The following is a 17,847-nucleotide window of genomic DNA, read 5'->3' on the forward strand; positions in this document are numbered from 1 at the left end:
TAGCGTGGATGTGGGATAGACTTCAGAAGATGAGGCAATGACTGTGAGCTATCTATGCTGATTAAATTCAGTTTAAATTATCTTGAGTCCATTTTGTTGCTGACAAGAAAAACAGGACCAATTTCCATTTTTAATAAATTCACATTTCCCTCCCATAATCACAAAATGTATAGTAATATTTTCTTTTTAAGTTTTTGACTTTTTTTTTTTTTTTTCAAAGAAGGCTACCCTCTATATTCTGAACTGGCCCAAACCTCTCTATGTAGTCCAGACTGGCTCAAACTTGCAGCAATCCTCCTGTCTCAGCCTCCCAAGCACTGGGCTTCTTGTTTGTCCCTTATATACTGTTAAACATCAAACACTATGGAATTGTTTATAGATAATGTGACTTTATTATAAAACCTTTCTTTTGGCATTAGTTGGTTACAGTGATAGCAAGATCCTGTGAGTGCGCACAGCAGCTCTAACCAACAGGCGCAGTTGCCGCATAATGCACCGAGATTCAGGTTACTGCAAATCAATCGTCACTCCCAGCGCACAGCCTTGCATACACATCTTTCAGGAGGAGCGGATTCTACAGGACTGGACTAAATGTTGGGAAGACTACAAAAGCAGTAGTTCCTTTATGGGAAACTTTCCTCACCCTCCCCTCCAATGACTTTGCTTTAGAAAATGGATTCTTAGAGCTCGTCTGAACAGCGTCAGCACACAGGAGTCATACTTAGTTCTTGTTAAAAGCAGCACCTGGACAGCTTTAGCGCACAGGCAAGAGATGACCGCTCTAACCACTCTACGCTCCTGCATAAGAGGCCTTAGAAAGCATCGTCCACTTCTTCCGGATGCCCTCGCTGCTATACACTCGCCGGTATGTCACTTTCTCTGCAGTGTTTACTCTGAAGGGACCGTCCAATATACCTCCAATATTCCTTTCTTATAGTGTCCTTTTCTTTAGCTAGGATCTCACATAACTGAAAATGAAAAATAAAAATGTATTAATGTTTAATTCACTCTCAAGGGCATATGTCAATTTAACATGGGTCCTGCACAAATGAGAGATACCGCACAGCAGTTACAACTGACAGTACGCCCCCAAACTAGAAAGAGCCCTGAGAAACTCCATGAGGTATGATGCAAGAGCAGTGGCAGTGGGAGAGACAAGGAGAGGAACTCACCTCTAGTGCTTTATTAAGAATGTCCTCCTTGTTGTCACACTGGTTTTCTAGCATGTCTTCATAGACATCCACAAGAAAGGCAATCAGGTACGGAGAACTGTGGCTTGGTTGTAAATCAAGCAACTGATTTAATAGATTAGGGTATCTAGAAAGACCACGGTCCTGCAGAATCCTAAAACAAAACAAAACAAGACTCCATTCTGAGAGCGCACACACGATCGGAGAAAGATCAGGAGAAAGAAAGCCTGAGGCACGAGCTAGGGAAGACTGGTTATGAACAAGAGAGGCGGGAAAAGAAAGAAGAACTTATTTTAAACTGTGTGGGCCTTATTGATGGAGGTTAAAGTTCAGTAAAAATAACTTAAAATACAATGAAGTTGGACTGGGGATGTGGCTCAGTTGGCAGAGTGCTTGCCTGGCGTGCACAAGGCCATGGGTTCAATGCCTAGCAGTGCACATCTGTGATCCCAGCATCTGGAAAGTGGAGGGAGAGATAAGAAGTTCAAGTCACCGTCAGAATCAGAGTGTGAGAGCAACCTGATATAGACGGGATCCACCTAACAAAGTTGCAAACCAATCATTTATAACTCAAGCTATATGACATTACTATTGAAGCAGAAAAGAACTCTTCTTAAAGGTAAGAAGAAGAGCAAGAGACAGACATCCCTACTTCTTGAGGTGGTTCTCCAGGCCTTCAACTACTTAGGGGATGAGAGGTCATGGCGCATCTCCAAGTGTGACTGGGCCTCAGGGTATGCTCTGGGGGCCAAGAAGCTAGGGCCAGACTTGGAAACCTTTTTAAGAGTAAGACTTATCACTGGATGCAACACTGACAGCAGAGAGGCTGGCCACCCGCCTGAGTGACTTGCTTGTCAAGTTTATGTTGCTCTGCTATACTGAGCCCACATGAATGCTATGTTCTCTTTGAAACGAAGACTAGAGGCAAATCCCTATAGGAGTTGTAAATACTAGTAACATGCATTATCATTTCCTTTGCACTGTTCTGAAAACTGGACTGATGTGTTCTTGGGGGTGAAAAGGGGAAAGACGGAGGGCACGATGCCCAGGGATCACCATCACCACACTCTGCTCTCCTGTCAGCTCTCAGTCCTTTAGAGCCTGGTCACGGAGCGCACTGCGTGCTGCTGCTGCTGCAGCAGGCTGCTGGCCCTCAGGACAGCCTCGGGGGAGCAGTGCTTACCCTTTCAGGTAGTTCCATGCGCTCTCATTATGCGGCACTAACTTGATCATTTCCAGAGTATACCTATAAGAAAATATACATGATCTTAAAGGAACAGATCAAGTCAACACAGTTTTAGCAACATTATCCCCTTCCCTCTGTCAACATTCACGTCTGCCTGCCAATGAATGGGTCCTGGTACCACCGGAGCACCAGCCTAGAGAAGACAGCCCCTAACTGTGCAGTGTCAACTTGTCTCAACACCCTGCTTCCCACTAAGAAATAGCGCTGTGGAGATGGCTCAGCCAAATTCTCTGCATGCACACAGCAGATCACAACCATCCGAAATTCCAGTCCCAGAGCATCCAGCGACCGTTTCCATTCACTTCCAAGCACTGCATGCAGGTGATACAAAGGCATACTTGCAGACAAAACACTCATACACACAGAATACATGTTCTGTATTTTTCTTTTAAGATATATAGAAGGGCTGGAGATGGCCTGCTGGTTGAGAGTGCTTCCTATTCCTCCTGAGGATGTGGGTTTGGTTCCCACGTCCCACAGCTCACAGTCATCTGCTATCTCTGATTTCCTAGCCTCAGGCGATCTGGAGTCATTGTTCTCTGTACACATGTACACATGTAGCATGTGGGTGCATATGCACACACAGTCAGTCTAAAAGACTATACTTTGGATCAGATTGTCAAAACTACTACATATGGTTTTGAAAGAGGAAAAAAAAGAATATTGAATATGCTTTCTTCTAAAGAGAAGGTTAGCTAAAAGCAAGGAAACCTTATATTCATACAGCAACCTGGGGTGCTGCGTCAAAGGTCAACTTACGCCTAAGAAAGTCTCAGTAACTGACATCACTTTAGGAGCTATAAGAAATGGCATGGAACTGGGTGGTGGTGCACACCTTTAATCCCAGCACTGGGGAGGCAGAGGCAGGCGAATTTCTGTGAGTTCAATGCCAGCCTTGACTACAAAGCATGTTCCAGGCTAGCTATCACTACTACATAATGAGACCCTGACTCAAAAAAAAAAAAAAGAAAAGAAAGAAAAAAGAAAGGGAAAGAGAAATGTTATGGAAATTTCATAAAGGATAAAAAATGGTCATGAGTATATATTATAAGACTGCTATAAGATCAATAATCAATTATAACGCAATGCCAATATTCCAAAATCTCAAGCAAGACTGGTCCCAAGTAACTTAGGAAGAGCACACTTAATCCTCAGCAGCAGACTGTGCCTGCGCAGAACCATAGCAAAGACCTAGTAAATCAAACAAACAACCCCCTACTGCAGCACAGCCTGGCTCCAGCACTGAACGTCAGGGGCAGGGACACTAGAGGCTCAAAAATGCTTGTCAGTCCATGTACTGCGTTCTAGGCCAATGTGTGACACATGGAACTGTCTCATAAACAGCCCTCCCCCAGTATCTAAAGAAAACGTTGTGCATAAATGTCTGCAAATGCACTTACAAAGCTTGAAAGGCTCTATATAATTGTAGTTTATTCTAGAGAATTAGAAATCTATAGACATTTTTTCCCTCCTTCCCTCCCTCCCTCCTTTTTTTTAGGGTAAGGATCCCAAATAGCCCAGGTTGGCCTGGACCTTGTTACACAGCAGAGGATGACCTTGGCCTTCTGAGGTTCCTACCTAGATCAGCTAAGTGCCAAGAACACAGGTGTGCAGCACGCACCACACCTGGTGTCACGATGCGCTGGGGATCCAATCCACAGCTCTGTACAAGCTAGGCAAGTGTTTTACCAACTAAACCATCTGCAGCTCAAGAAAGGGAAGTCTTATCTTTAAACTTAACACAGTTAATTCTCTCTCATAAGCACACTACATTACTTTATAATACAAAGGAGAAAAGCATAAAAAAACCCTATAATCAGATCTATATATTTACCTATATTCTTAAGAGTTAAAATTCTAATTAAAATGCCATGAATTCTAGATAAATTCATCTATTATTATTTTAAGCACTATTTTTGCCATCTTTAAGAATATACCTTAATTCTGGTATACCAGGAAACTTGCTTATTCCTCTTATCAGCAGCAGGCCGCTGATTTCCCCTACAGGGAGACCAATGTGAACTTTCCAAATGCTTTATATTCAGTATTTTAGTTCTTTTAAAAACTAACCCAATGAAGACATAGTAAATAAGAAATATTACATATTTAAAATTCATTCATTACAAGTTGGGTCAGTCCATGGTACGATACCTCTAAAGGATTCCACTGATTTGTAAGAAAACAATGCCAACGAGAAAAAAAGCATTGGTGTTCTCTAAAGCACTCTGAGCTTCCTCCTCTGACGTGCACTGCCTATGCTGGGTCATGCACAGCCTATGCTGGGTCATGCACAGCCTATGCTGGGTCATGCACTGCCTATGCTGGGTCATGCACTGCCTATGCTAGGTCATGCACAGCCTATGCTGGGTCATGCACAGCCTATGCTGGGTCATGCACTGCCTATGCTAGGTCATGCACTGCCTATGCTGGGTCATGCACAGCCTATGCTGGGTCATGCACTGCCTATGCTAGGTCATGCACTGCCTATGCTGGGTCATGCACAGCCTATGCTGGGTCATGCACAGCCTATGCTGGGTCATGCACTGCCTATGCTGGGTCATGCACAGCCTATGCTGGGTCATGTACTGCCTATGCTAGGTCATGCACTGCCTATGCTGGGTCATGCACAGCCTATGCTGGGTCATGCACAGCCTATGCTGGGTCATGCACTGCCTATGCTGGGTCATGCACAGCCTATGCTGGGTCATGCACAGCCTATGCTAGGTCATGCACAGCCCCTGTGTGTGCTGGTGCTTGCTCAGAATCCTAGCACTCAAGAAGAAAGCTCTCAAGTTCTAGCCCAGCCTGGGCTACAGAGCAAGAACCTGTATTAGAAAGGGGTTGAGGAGAGTTGGCTTTCAGTTCTTACAGTTGTACATACAGCAGCACTTGCCAGTGTGAGTGTGTGTGTGTGAAAGAGAGAGAGAGAAAGAGATTTTGTCACTACAGATGCATCTGGCAGTGTCTACAGTCATCTCTGTTTAAAGCTGGGAGTGTCACTCGGCACCTACAGTCAGTCACTTGTCTAGCCAAAATCCTCACAAGAATAACTCGGCATCTAGAAACTACTATCTAAAATGCAACAGAATTTAGTGAGAATAGATCCAAAATAAAAAGACTGAATAACTTACGAGCACTATGAAATCAATTTCTGCACAATTTCTAGAATCAACAATACATTAAGAAACTTGGGAGCCTGCAACACACAGATGAACTGTATGTACTACATGCAAATTCATCCTTGATGATGTGTTTTTCCCAAAGCTGCCCCATTTGAGTTTGTAAGGCCTGGGGAAGGTTTGATTGTGCAGAAGCATCTGAGTGTGGGAAGCATGACAGGCAGGCACACTTTCACTACAGGAATGAGCAGTGCGGATACTGACTGGACTTCTCGCTCTAACACCGCGCGGTCACTGTAGCCAGTGGTGTTAGAAATGACGAAGTGTCTTTGGTTCCACACAGAGTTATTCCTCACATCCTCTTTGAGAAGCTGGTCTACATACTGCAGCTCATTATCCCAAAGTCGGAATTCCTTAAAAAACAAAAATCAAAACAAAAAAAAAAAAACCAGTTAGAAATGCTCTATTATTTGTAAAACAAAAATAAACAAACAAACAAGCAAGCAAGATGTCAGCAAACTAAGAAGGTAGAACTGAAGAGAGGGGTTATCATGGTGACAAGCAGACAGGGATCCCAGCGTCCAGGAATAGATGGAGGAGGATTAGGAATTCAAGGTCATCCTCAGAAGACAAGAGAGAAAGAAAGAAAGAAAGAAAGAAAGAAAGAAAGAAAGAAAGAAAGAAAGAAAGAGAGAAAGAGAGAGAGAGAGAGATTTTGAGAGAGATTGAGCATAGATCCCACAAAGATACAAACTAGACAAACAGAAGTCAAAGGAAATTTAGAAGGGAAAGAAACAAAAATCAAATTCACTGGTAAAAGACTGAATGACTTTACGGGCACACAAATGAATGAAATCTGGTATTGATATGTAACATTAAATACAGAGCAGCAGCATAAGTGTAAATGCAGCCAGGAGTGGTAGCACATATCAGGTATCCCAGCATTCAGGAGGCTGAGGAAGGAGGATCAAGAGTTCAGGGATGCCCTGGGCTACAGATCGAAACCTTGTCTCAAAAACAAAACAAGTAAATTTTAGAAAGCAAATGCATGATAAAATTACTTTAAAACAAACACTGAACAATACAAACGTGTATTTAAATGTCAAGTTTTAATTTATGGTTAGGGCATTTTGAAAAAGTGAATATATATTTTTTTTCTTATTTGACACTAGCAAGATTAAAAATTTCTAAGCTGGTCCCTGATTTTAAAGTCATGGTGAAAATAATAAACTAAGGGAACATTTTGGTGGGAAGGTCTGTACTGATGGACAGTGGAGGGCGAGCACTGTTCGTGTGGCCACACAACAGCAAGCACTCCCAAATACTGCCAGCCACCCCCAAACACCACTGTCTGAGAAATTCTGACTCACATACATTAAGTATTTTTCCTTCATTTTTAATCTCTCGTGTATGAATGTTTTGCATGCATGCATGTCTGTGTACCCTGTGCATGTAGGCCAGAAGAGGGTATAAGAGCTCCCGAGACTGGAGTCCCAGTTGTGAGTTGCCACGTTGGAGCTGGGAATCAAACTCAGGTCTTCAAGAGAACCAAGTGCTCTTCGCTCCTGAGCCATCTCTCCAGCCCGTCCTACACCATTTTAAGGATATGTATGTGCCACTTTTAAACTGAAGACATTCTTTCTTTTCCCATTTCTTGTTTGAGACAGGGCCTTGTGAAACTCAGTCTGGCTTGATCTCTGACCTCCCTGCCCCTCTACCGCATGCTGGGATTACAGGCGTGCAGCACCTGAGGGGACATATTAGTCCTTTGATTTTATTGAGCATATAAAGTGTGCAGATTTTCTCCAGTTTTCAGAAATCACTTGTCTCTTATTATAGTTGAAAATAATCTTACCTTCTAAAGATTGGGTTGAGAACATGAAACCATTCATACTGAATGTAAAAATGGAGAAACTTTAGTACTTTAGTTATAGGAACCTAAAAGCTACAATATAACTGAAGGGTCTCTTGGAATCCTTTGTCATTTAGAACCTCTGACAATTCAGTAAAAACCATTTTGTAAAGTAGCTTTTCAAAGACACTGGTAATACTGTATTTAAGTTGCTGTGTTAGTAGACAGACATGGGTGACACATAGTTTTATGTTATTACAATTTTCTGTTTGCTTTTGTTGTTGATAGGTAGACCAGCCTGGCTTCAACTCAGACATCTGCCTGTGTCTGCCTCCTGAGTGTTAGGATTAGAAGTAAAACACTAGCATGATTACAGTTTCCAATAAAAACAAAAATAGCAGAATCTGGGGTGTAGCTCAGCAGGTAGACTGCCTCATATGCACAGAGCACTGGGTATAATCCCAGCATCACAAAAAACCTGAGAGTAATGGTGCAACCCTGGAATCTCAGCACTTGGGAAGCAAAGGCCGGAAGGTCAGAAAGTCAAGGTCACATTGAGCTACATAGCAGGCAAACTTGGTCAACATGAAATTCTGTTTACCCAAAGTGACTTTTTTTTTTTTTTTTTTTTCGAGACAGGGTTTCTCTGTGTAGCCCTGGCTGTCCTGGAACTCACTCTGTGGAACAGGCTGGCCTTGAACTCAGAAATTCGCCTGCCTCTGCCTCCCAAGTGCTGGGATTAAAGGAGTGCACCACCATGCCAGGCCCAAAATGACTTTAAAAAAAAATACAACTACTGAAAATATATTCTCCTTTTGTTAAATATGAAGACATTTAAATTTGTAAATAATATTTTAACTCTGATGGCGTGGGGGCACATGCTCCCTTCCAATCCCAGGACTCAGGAGGCAGAGGCAGGCAGACCTCTGAGTTGAGAGCCAGCCTGGTCTATATACTGAGTTCCAGGCCAGCCAGGGCTACATAGTGAGAACCTGTCTCAAAAAAGAGATATGATATAAATTTAATCTAAAAGTTCTTTAAAATTTGCCAATACTTTTCTTTAATATGGAACTATTCACCATCATATCAAAGCGACTATAAAAGGCAACCTCAAGCAGGATGTCAGGTCTCACACATATTCACAGGTGTTCACGTGGGGCATCATCTTTAAGAAGGGCCATACCTGAATGACCCACTGTCGATGCTGCCAGGCATGGTAATTCTTGGCATCCTGACTAAGAATGTCGGCAATGAATTCAAGCTCTTGAGAAGGATCTTTCAGCCATTCCACTAATACTCGCCTGTGGTGCCTGCCCAAAGAGGAAAGAGAAAGCACAGGTTAATTCCGAGCTACCGTCAGCTGCACTAAGTGAGGTGAAAGGGGATTCAGCAGATACAAGCTCACCCCTAATTCTCAAAGCTACCATCACGGTTAGCAGTGTCAGCAAGTTGCAGCCCTGAGTTGAGAGGCACAGTGACAGATTGTGTACAACCAGGTATCTAGGGCATAGGTTTCTCAAACCAGACCTGCAACTACAGTAATCTTTTCAGAGCCTAGGCTTTTGTTCAGCAATTCTGAAGCACTGTATACGAACGAATGAGAGAGAGGTGTGATACTAGTGTACCCACTCTAATGAGTCTCTAATTAAGACCAGTCAGTTACCATCACTATGTTCAGAATGTCACCAGACAAGCAACTCTTCGTTCTACCAGTTTGTAAGCAGAACTTATTTATTTACTTCTGCCCTAAAAAATATGTAACTAGGACAAGTTACAATTCTGTCACAAGACAGTTTCTGTGTTAGAAAAATACTTTTTTATACTGTGTTGCATTTTTACAATTTTCCTTACACAGACTGAAAATTAAAAAAATAAACCATGAGGCTTGGTAGTCAGCCGATGATGGAGCATTTGCCTACTATGTGTGAGACTCTGGGTTCCATGCCCACATGGCCAGGGGACAAACACACTCGCTGGGTGGGAGAGCACAGTGTTAACAATGGGACTAGGCCGGTGAGACCTCTGCTCCGTGAGCTGCACGCTGCGTGCTCTGAGTGCTGCACGCTGTGTGAAGTGTTCGGGAGCAGGGGCGCCACCCAGGGAGGACAGGCGCCTCAGATGCTCAGGAAGCACCAACAGCACAGGGATGGAGATTTTAAAGATTCATCTCACATAATATGGAGAAGGCAAGATGCTATCAGTGAGAAAATCCTACAAAGAAGGACTTCTAAATTTACTGTTAAAACTTTCCACGTCACTGAATCCTAACATTTTCTTTTCTCAGGTTTCTAGGTAAGTTTTACGAAGCTGACTTCTTATAACACAATAATACAATTGTCTCCTGGTACTCTGTGATTTCCGACTTTTCAGAGAGGAATGGTTTACAGCATAGTTTCACAGGGAGAATGAATAGAGCTCAGCTAGTGAGGGTCCAGGGTTTGCACGGCTCGTGTTCTATTAGAATCCAAGCCAGGCACTCAGGCGATTCCCAAGGAAACCCCGCTGAGTGCTCTGCCCAGCAGCTGCCACGGCAGGGACAGGTGTTAAGGAAGGGGTCTACAGCAGTGGTTCTCAACCTTCCTAACACTGGGACTCTTTTAGAGTTCCTCATGTTGTGGTGGCCCTTAACCATAAAGTTATTTTTGTTGCTACTTAAAAACTAATTTAGCTACTGTAATAAAGCACAAGGCCAATGCCTGACATTTCTGATTGTTTTAGGTGACCCCTGTAAAAGCGTTGTTCGACTCCCAAAGGGTCACAACCCACAGGCTGAGAATCATTGCACTATGGTCAGCCCACATCTGTATCAGTGTTCATAAGGCCACAGCCAGGTTTGTGATCGTACCCTGTCTGTATCTCAAGGACTCCTGAGATGTGCTGTGGTCAGATGGAATCCTATGCGCGTCCCTGAGTGCATGGCTCAGCACGTTTCTTTTGCTTCAGAAGCCTTCCCCACAGGAAGGCTGTTCTCATTCCCTGCGCTCAGGGCTCCCTCACCACATAGCACACAGGAGGAGAGCCGGAGTCTGCTACTCAGGCCACCATCTCTGTGATGCGCACTAGGCCAACTCTAGTCCTTTCTTTCCCCCATTTCTCCTTTTCAGCTTCTGTTCCCTGCTCTCCCACCACAAAATCTCTACATTATAACCCTCACTCTCTGCTACACAATGAAAGCCCTGCCTGCTGCCATGTTTTCACAGTGATCCACGAAGACAGCTGGTTTTACTCGCTCTATCGTTATTAATTTTATTTTTATTTTTTATTTATTTTTTTTACATTTTTAGAGCTTTATTGTAGAAAGGCAGGGAGAAAGGAGAGAAGGTAGAAAGAGAAAGGCCAGCCATGGCCACGTGGAGAGAGGGGGGAGGGAGAGAGAGAAGGAGGGCTAGAGAGTAAGAAAGGTGTCGCTCTATCTTTAGACATCACTAGCTTCCCTGTATCTACAAGACTAATACACACTCTAGTTACATGAATATAAAGTATCAAATATAAGAAAGTTACTTATTAATACTAACTAGAAACTAGATTTTTCCCAATCTACTACTGCTGCTCTAAAAATCGAAACTTACAATCCTATGAGGCAGGTAACAGTCTGAATGTAAAGTACTCAAGCTCCCAGTGCCATGCTACAGCAGTGACAGTTCCTTCCTGCTCCTCTTACCAAACTTGATAGTTTTTGGGCTGCTCCTCAATTATCGCAGTGATGTAGTTCATTTCCTCTTGTAGATCCTTTTGAAGCGACCTTAAGAGAACTCTCCGAAAATGCCTACAGCAAAACACCAAACACCCAACATCGCGTTACTTCACACAGCTGACTAGTAAGAATGTCACACAAAGCTGCAAAACAGGAATACAGCATACAGACAACAGGCTGGCACCGACTCTCCATGGCCAATACGCTAACAAGGGTGTATAAGTACCCTCATTCAGACAGCTAGAACTGGAAGAATGGAGCGGTTCATGTAAACAGAGAGGCCCACAACAAAGGCAGACAGAAGAAGAAAATTGTTGCACTTTAAGGAATGGGAAGATGAGTCACTGAAATGTTATTTTCAGGTAATATTCTGGATTCTATAATGAAAAATAAAACTGTTCCTTTTCTATAGGATGCAGTTTACATACATACACTATATAAGGAGCAGGAGCAGGAAGATCTTTTTGAGTTTGTGGGCAGCATGGTCTGCATAGTGAGACCTGGAGGTTTTGTTTGTTTGGTTTTTGTCTTTGTTTTTTATTTAAAAACAAAAAATCAAAATAGTAAATGACAGAGGATTGATACAGTGTGAAGAGAAACCAGGGTGTGACACATTTACATGTTAGAGAGCCTGGGAGCGAATGACTTCCCATTATGTAGGAAAGTAAACCAAACGCCAGCAATCTTAGCTGCCTATGCCTCAGCTCAGCAGACAGTGCAGCGTGGATGCTGCAGGGCAGGGGGCCCAGGCCTGTGACGTCAGCTCCCAAGAGGTGGGTACAGAGGCATCACAGTCTTCCTCAACCACCCACTAAGTTTAAGGTCCACCTGGGCTAAAGTGGAGTCTGCTTTATAAAACAAAAACAGGGCCTGGTGAAGTGCCTTAGAGGGTAAAGGGCATGCCATCATCAAGCCTGAAGGCTGAGTTCGATTCCTCAGACCCACACTGCGGAAGGAACTGACCCCCAAAGGGTGCTGTGATATATATGTGCATTGTACACACAGACACAAATAAACATAAGTTAAAAAAAATTAAAACAAAATACTCTCTAGTAAAGGACATGTAAGTATCCTGTGAGACACGGCTAGCAGGAAGCATAACTCAGTTGTGGTACAAAGAAGCAAAGCTGCCTCTGCAGCTTTCATAGAAAGAATTATGTCGACAATGCAGAAATCAACAGTAACACAGTGTTGTCTGGTACACAGAAGTCAATTCAAGAAACTGGGAATGGGGTTCTGTAACAGAAAGCCCTGGCACAGAGACCGTTGTTTTCATTCAACAGACTCTAGGGCGAATATGTGAATTATTATTTTGATGGAAATTAGAGTACAGTTAAGAAAGCAGTCACTTGGACTCAAGCACAAGGCCGGCCAGCAGCAACTGTTACTTACCACACTGTGTAGTTGGCTGCATTTAACTCAATAGCGTCTCGGGTGAGCTTAAAGGCTCGTTCGCTCCTCTCATCGCGCTGCAGAACAGCTCGGAAGTAATCATAAACATCTCTAACTGGAGACAGAGCACACAGGATGTGAGGGCCACTTTCTATTTAACACTAGAACCACAGTATAAACCCCACTACACATTTGTGTGGGCTTGCATGTGTACCATTTATGTAACAAAAAGTACAGTCAAATACCTGGATGGTTGGGTGTTTTATTACTGTATTAGCTTTGTGGAGATAGTGTCTCGTGTACTAGGCTATGTAACCGAGGCTAGCTTTGAACTCCTAATCTTGATTCTCAAGTGCTAGGGTTACAACTGTGTACCATGTCAGCAGATACAAAGGATGGTGAGTGCCACTCAGACAATGCTCAGTGTCACAGACATAACACATGAGCTATGCACGTCTACCACATGTATTACAGGTCAATGCCAAACTAAACCTCCCAATGTCTCATGTAAAATTCATGCTGTAACAGATCTAAATAGGAATGGTTATAGGGATTATAAGTTTTATTTTTAATCTATTTCTCTTTGAGATATATAGGTGTTTTCTTTGACTTTGCTGTTTTAAAAACTGCTGCATATTCTAACAACTGTTATTCCTGGTATTAACTATGAGCTAAACAGTGTATTAGCATATATGTAAGAAATTTACTCAATTCCTACAGGAATTGCTTTTACTGTCCTCATTTACATTTTTCTATGGGTGTTGACTACACAGAGGTTAAATAATGTGTTCATAGATAAAGATCCAGTAGGCGGTCAGACTCCAAGTCTGCCCTCTTAGCTCCCAATATCTTTCTTCTTAAAAGAGAATTATTTGCACTACGTGTGACTGTGTGTACTGAGGTATCCGTGGAGGCCAGAGTTACAGGGAGCTAAGAGCTGCCTCATGCGGGCAGGCACTGAGGAATGAACCCAGATCTTAGCTACTCAGCCATCTCTCTGGCACCTACCTTATACCATCTGCTAAGGTGAGTCCAGAATAGGCAGCAGAAGCCGCTCTCAGAGGGCTGAAGACATGGCTCAGCAGTTAAGAGCACTTGCTGTTCCTACTGAGGGCCTGGGTTTGGTTGATGCTTAGTTACTACTGATGTAAACATTTCTGTGTATATATTTCTATTTCTTCTAGAAATATCACATGGAAATATTTCAGAAAACACTTTCCTGTAGTTATATACTCTGAAACTTTCCTTAATAGAGTATTTTGTTTTACATCTTATGTCATAATGCCTTCATCACAGTAAGAACTAAGTATTATTCTCTTTGCTTATCTTTTTCCCCTGAGATGGGTGATCATGTCTCGTGACCAGACACAGTCTGCTTGTTGCTTTGCTGGGCATCAAATCCAGGAGCACTGCATATAGCAGGCAAGTGCTCTACCAGAGCTACAGTCCTACCCAAAGATTATTTGCTTACATTTTGCATATGGCTTATTTATTTTTGTTTCAGAACATCAATTTATTTTTATGTTCATTAAGGTATGAGGTATAACAACAAGATATAAGTATGCTTTTATCTAAACCCATAGCCAACAGAACAAAGCCTTTGAAGTCACACACTCAGGCCCATATCTACTGCGGCCTACTTTCAGTATCTAAGAGGCTTATGACCCGTCTTCTTTCTGTACTAGGACAGTTAATGAACTGTTCAGTACTACATTTTCATATTTGATATACAGCAACCCGCATACCATTGTTCTAATTGTTCTTCCTTTAAAAACACTTGTTACCATGACTTCATAATCAGTAAATGCATCAATAAATTATTTTGGCAAAAAGAAATGATCTTAGAAAACAAAGCATTAACTGGGAGTAAAAAATTTACACATGCAAACATACAAACACATAAAATTCCAAAAATAACACTACATCTATTTACCCTTGCTGAGAAGAACAATCAACATCTGTATGACCTCCTAGTTACAGAAGAGTTCACATTCATGGTAAGAAAAGGCTACTTTGTTAAAGAAAACATCACTGCATACATTTTAACCGAGGCGTGCACTACACAGCTAAAATACATTTTAAAATGATGGTACTTGAACAACTAAAGCTTATTTTAGACAAAACAGTAATCCATCTGTTATACTTTAAATGCAAATTAAAAGCACAATGATACAATAGCTAGTATGTATTATAATGTAACATTCATTGCTTTGACTATCTCCATCTCCTAAATAAAATACAAAGACAAATAAATGACAAAGAAGATATTAACTCAGCAAAGTAATTCAGGTTCTTAGTAAACAAAAATCTCTCACTTTTCTTATTATATGGTTGTAAATTTCAACTTTGTTAGCTATTTTCCTAATAAATGTAAACTTACACTTTTCACTGTAGATGATCTGGACCACTGGGTTAGGGCCGTCATTCTGGGGCACTGGGTCTATATCAGCCCATTCTGCTCTGTCCCTGAAAACAGACATGTTCCCCATGATTATATGCAAACATGTTAGACGAAAAACAATTCTGGTGCTTTTTTGTTTTTTGTTTCTGTTTGTTTTTAATTGGTAATAATCATTCAATCAAATGGAGATCTTAATGGTTGGACATACACAAGGCACACACACACATACAGTAAAATACTTTTCTTTCTTTCTTTTTTTTTTTTTTTTTTTTTTTTTTTTTGGTTTTTCGAAAACAAGGTTTTCTCTGTGTAGCCTTGGAACTTGCTCTGTGGACCAGGCTGGTTTTGAACTCACAAAAGATCCACCTGCCCCTGCCTCCCGAGTGCTGGGACTAAAGGTATGCACCACCACCAACTGGCTGAAAACGCCTATTTTTAAAAAATAAAAGTTAATAAATCAACAATTTCAAATTTATGGTGTGGCAAAATGTGGTCTTCTAGAAAGTATCCAAGGTTTAACTTAAAAATTAGCCTCCCCCATTTACTTAGTAAGATTCTGGAGTTAGTATTTTTTTTTTAAACATGCATTTTAGTAGGAACTAACCTTTTAAACTCAAATTAGGACTGGGGATGTATCTCAGGAGGTAGAACACAGGCGCAAAGTCCTACATGTGATACTTCAACACTCCCCCCAAAGTCCAAGGAAGCATTATGAGTTATTGTCACTACAGAGGGACTTGTTAGGCAGAGGGAGGGCCTGGCATGTGGAGATGCCTGCCTAGCATGAGGGAGAGAAGGCTCTGGAATCTGACAGTTGCCTAAGCCAGAATATTAGCTTTACAACTTCCTGTGTGAAGTCATTAATCTGCCTGGATGTTGGTTTCTTCATTTATAAGATGAAGATAATGTTACCAGTCAACTTTGGAAGGCAACTTTGAGAAGGAATAATTTTGAGTACTTAAAACCTGCATAGCATACTGTATGCATGCTAACAATCCAGGGAACAGTCTCAAAACAACAGTATGACTGCAACAACTGGCACTTCTGGAGACTTCCATGAACTGCTCAGTGTGGCCAGCCTTGACTTACATTCTTTTCTTCTTCTCTATACTAATCAGTTACTGACAGCAGACATTTGTGGTACGCAGTTAACCTTGAAATTGCATCCCTTATGTAAGAATATGGGGAAAAGAATGACCTGCTAATTTTATATATATATATATATATACATATGTATGTATATATGTATATATATATATCCTATAGTTTGGAGAGAGGCACGGCAAACACGGTCATTTAGTTCTTCGGAAATCAGCCATCCGAAGAACATAATTCATAAATCAGAGGAAAGTTCTGAAGCTATGGGACCCCACAACCAATCTCAAGTCATCCAACTGCAGAAACCTCTATAATGCCTTTCACTCATTCCTGAAAGCCTGGCAAATGAGTCACCTAAAGGGTTTAGGTAGAACTACAAAAAACAGTAAGTACTTTTTGACAAGGAACTAGGGGACATGGAAAGGAAGACAGAAGGGATGTGCACAGTGGCCAAGATGAAGGAAAGGCAGGAAAGTTCTCTCCAGGCAGCAGAAGGCACGCAAAGGCCCGACAGTGTTTGTAAAGAGCAGATCTGGCCGCTTAAGTGACATTATCCCATAGCGAGCTGTCAAAAGGGCGCCTTTCGGATGATGCACGGCTCTCAGCAGGGCAGCACTGCGGGACCACGGAAGTGTCACCGCACCCTAGCTTCAGAAGAGCGCCGCCGCAGCCTGCGGCCACCCGGGGCTGCGCGGCGCGGACTCGGAGGGCGCCCCCGTCCGCCGAGCTGCGTCGTCGTCGCTCGCACTCAGCCCCGGGCCTCTGGCGCCGCGGCCCGCAGGAGGGCGTTACCTGTACAAGACATAGGTGGGCGAGTCCAGGCTCAGAAACCCGTCGTCCATAGGGGACGCCGCCGCTTCCCCGGCCTCAGCCGCCATCTCTTCTTCCTGCGGCTGCTGTGCTGGCGGCGGCGGAGGCGGGGGCGGCGGCTGCTCCGGCTGTCCCGGCTCGCCGCCTGCCGCAGATTCCCCGACCCCCTCGGTGGCCGCCATCTCGCCTCCGTCCGCAGCAGAGGTGGTGGTGGAGGCCCCGCCCCCTCCGCGGCCCGCCCCGCCCCCGGCGAGGCCCACTTCCGGTTCCTCGGGTCCTACCATAGAGGCGTGGGGTAGAGGGCCCGGCCCGGAGGCCTGGCCTGAATACCTACTGTCCTCGCTGCTGTGTTTCCAGGGCCCCCTTCCCGAATGCAGGTTTTCAGAGGCCTTTAGGTGCTAATTGGCAAGCAGTGTTATTAGTTGTTGTTTCCTTTGTTGGGTAACTTTTCTGTTTCCTTGCTTTTGTTTCTTTTTCAACGCTTAGGATGGAACCGGAAGACTTGCACATGCTAGGCATGTGCTCTACCACTGAGTTACATCTCCAGTCCCCAGCGGCCCCCTTCTTTTGGACCATCTTAGGAGTGTGAAGAATTGCAAACGGTGCACAGCCAGCCACCTCTTTCCCCCCTCAGGCTTCCACTTTAACCTTAAAAGGGTCTTTACATTCTTTCACACTTTACATGTTTTTCAGTGCTAGGCGTTTATATAATCCTATAATAAAATAGCAGCATTTTATTAATCCGGGGGGTGTCTTTGGAATTAAATTTGGATCTGTGCAGAACTCCTTTCTAAATATAGAGAATAGATATATTCAATTAACAAATATTTACTATACAATAGGCACCAGGTTCATTCGCAGCAGCGCAAAGACCATAGTGTCTGGTCACCATATATTCTAGGGAAGGTTCTTAAATCAGAACCGATTGAGGCAAAGTGGGAATAAAAGAGACAAATGTCTTTATAAGCATACTGTCCTTTAATTAGAAAAAAATCCAAGGATGGTCATGGGCCTTGGAGGTTTTATAGGGTAGAAAAGGGACTTT

The 17,847-nt window shown here is 43.0% G+C and overlaps 1 protein-coding gene across 1 annotated transcript; it reads right to left on the reverse strand.

Moving 5' to 3' along the window:
- Positions 1-91: 91 nt before the first annotated feature.
- Positions 92-17,014, reverse strand: Fnta (farnesyltransferase, CAAX box, alpha). The gene is made up of 9 exons (NM_008033.4): positions 16,785-17,014; positions 14,874-14,959; positions 12,494-12,608; positions 11,069-11,173; positions 8,591-8,717; positions 5,820-5,968; positions 2,374-2,436; positions 1,173-1,344; positions 92-968 (listed from the first exon to the last, which is right to left on the reverse strand). Exons 1-9 carry the CDS (start codon positions 16,982-16,984, stop codon positions 852-854), a joined length of 1,134 nt encoding a protein of 377 aa, NP_032059.1. The 5' UTR covers positions 16,985-17,014; the 3' UTR covers positions 92-851.
- Positions 17,015-17,847: the final 833 nt, after the last annotated feature.

This window comes from Mus musculus, chromosome 8 (genome assembly GCF_000001635.26).
Source record: "Mus musculus strain C57BL/6J chromosome 8, GRCm38.p6 C57BL/6J".
NCBI lineage: Eukaryota > Metazoa > Chordata > Mammalia > Rodentia > Muridae > Mus > Mus musculus.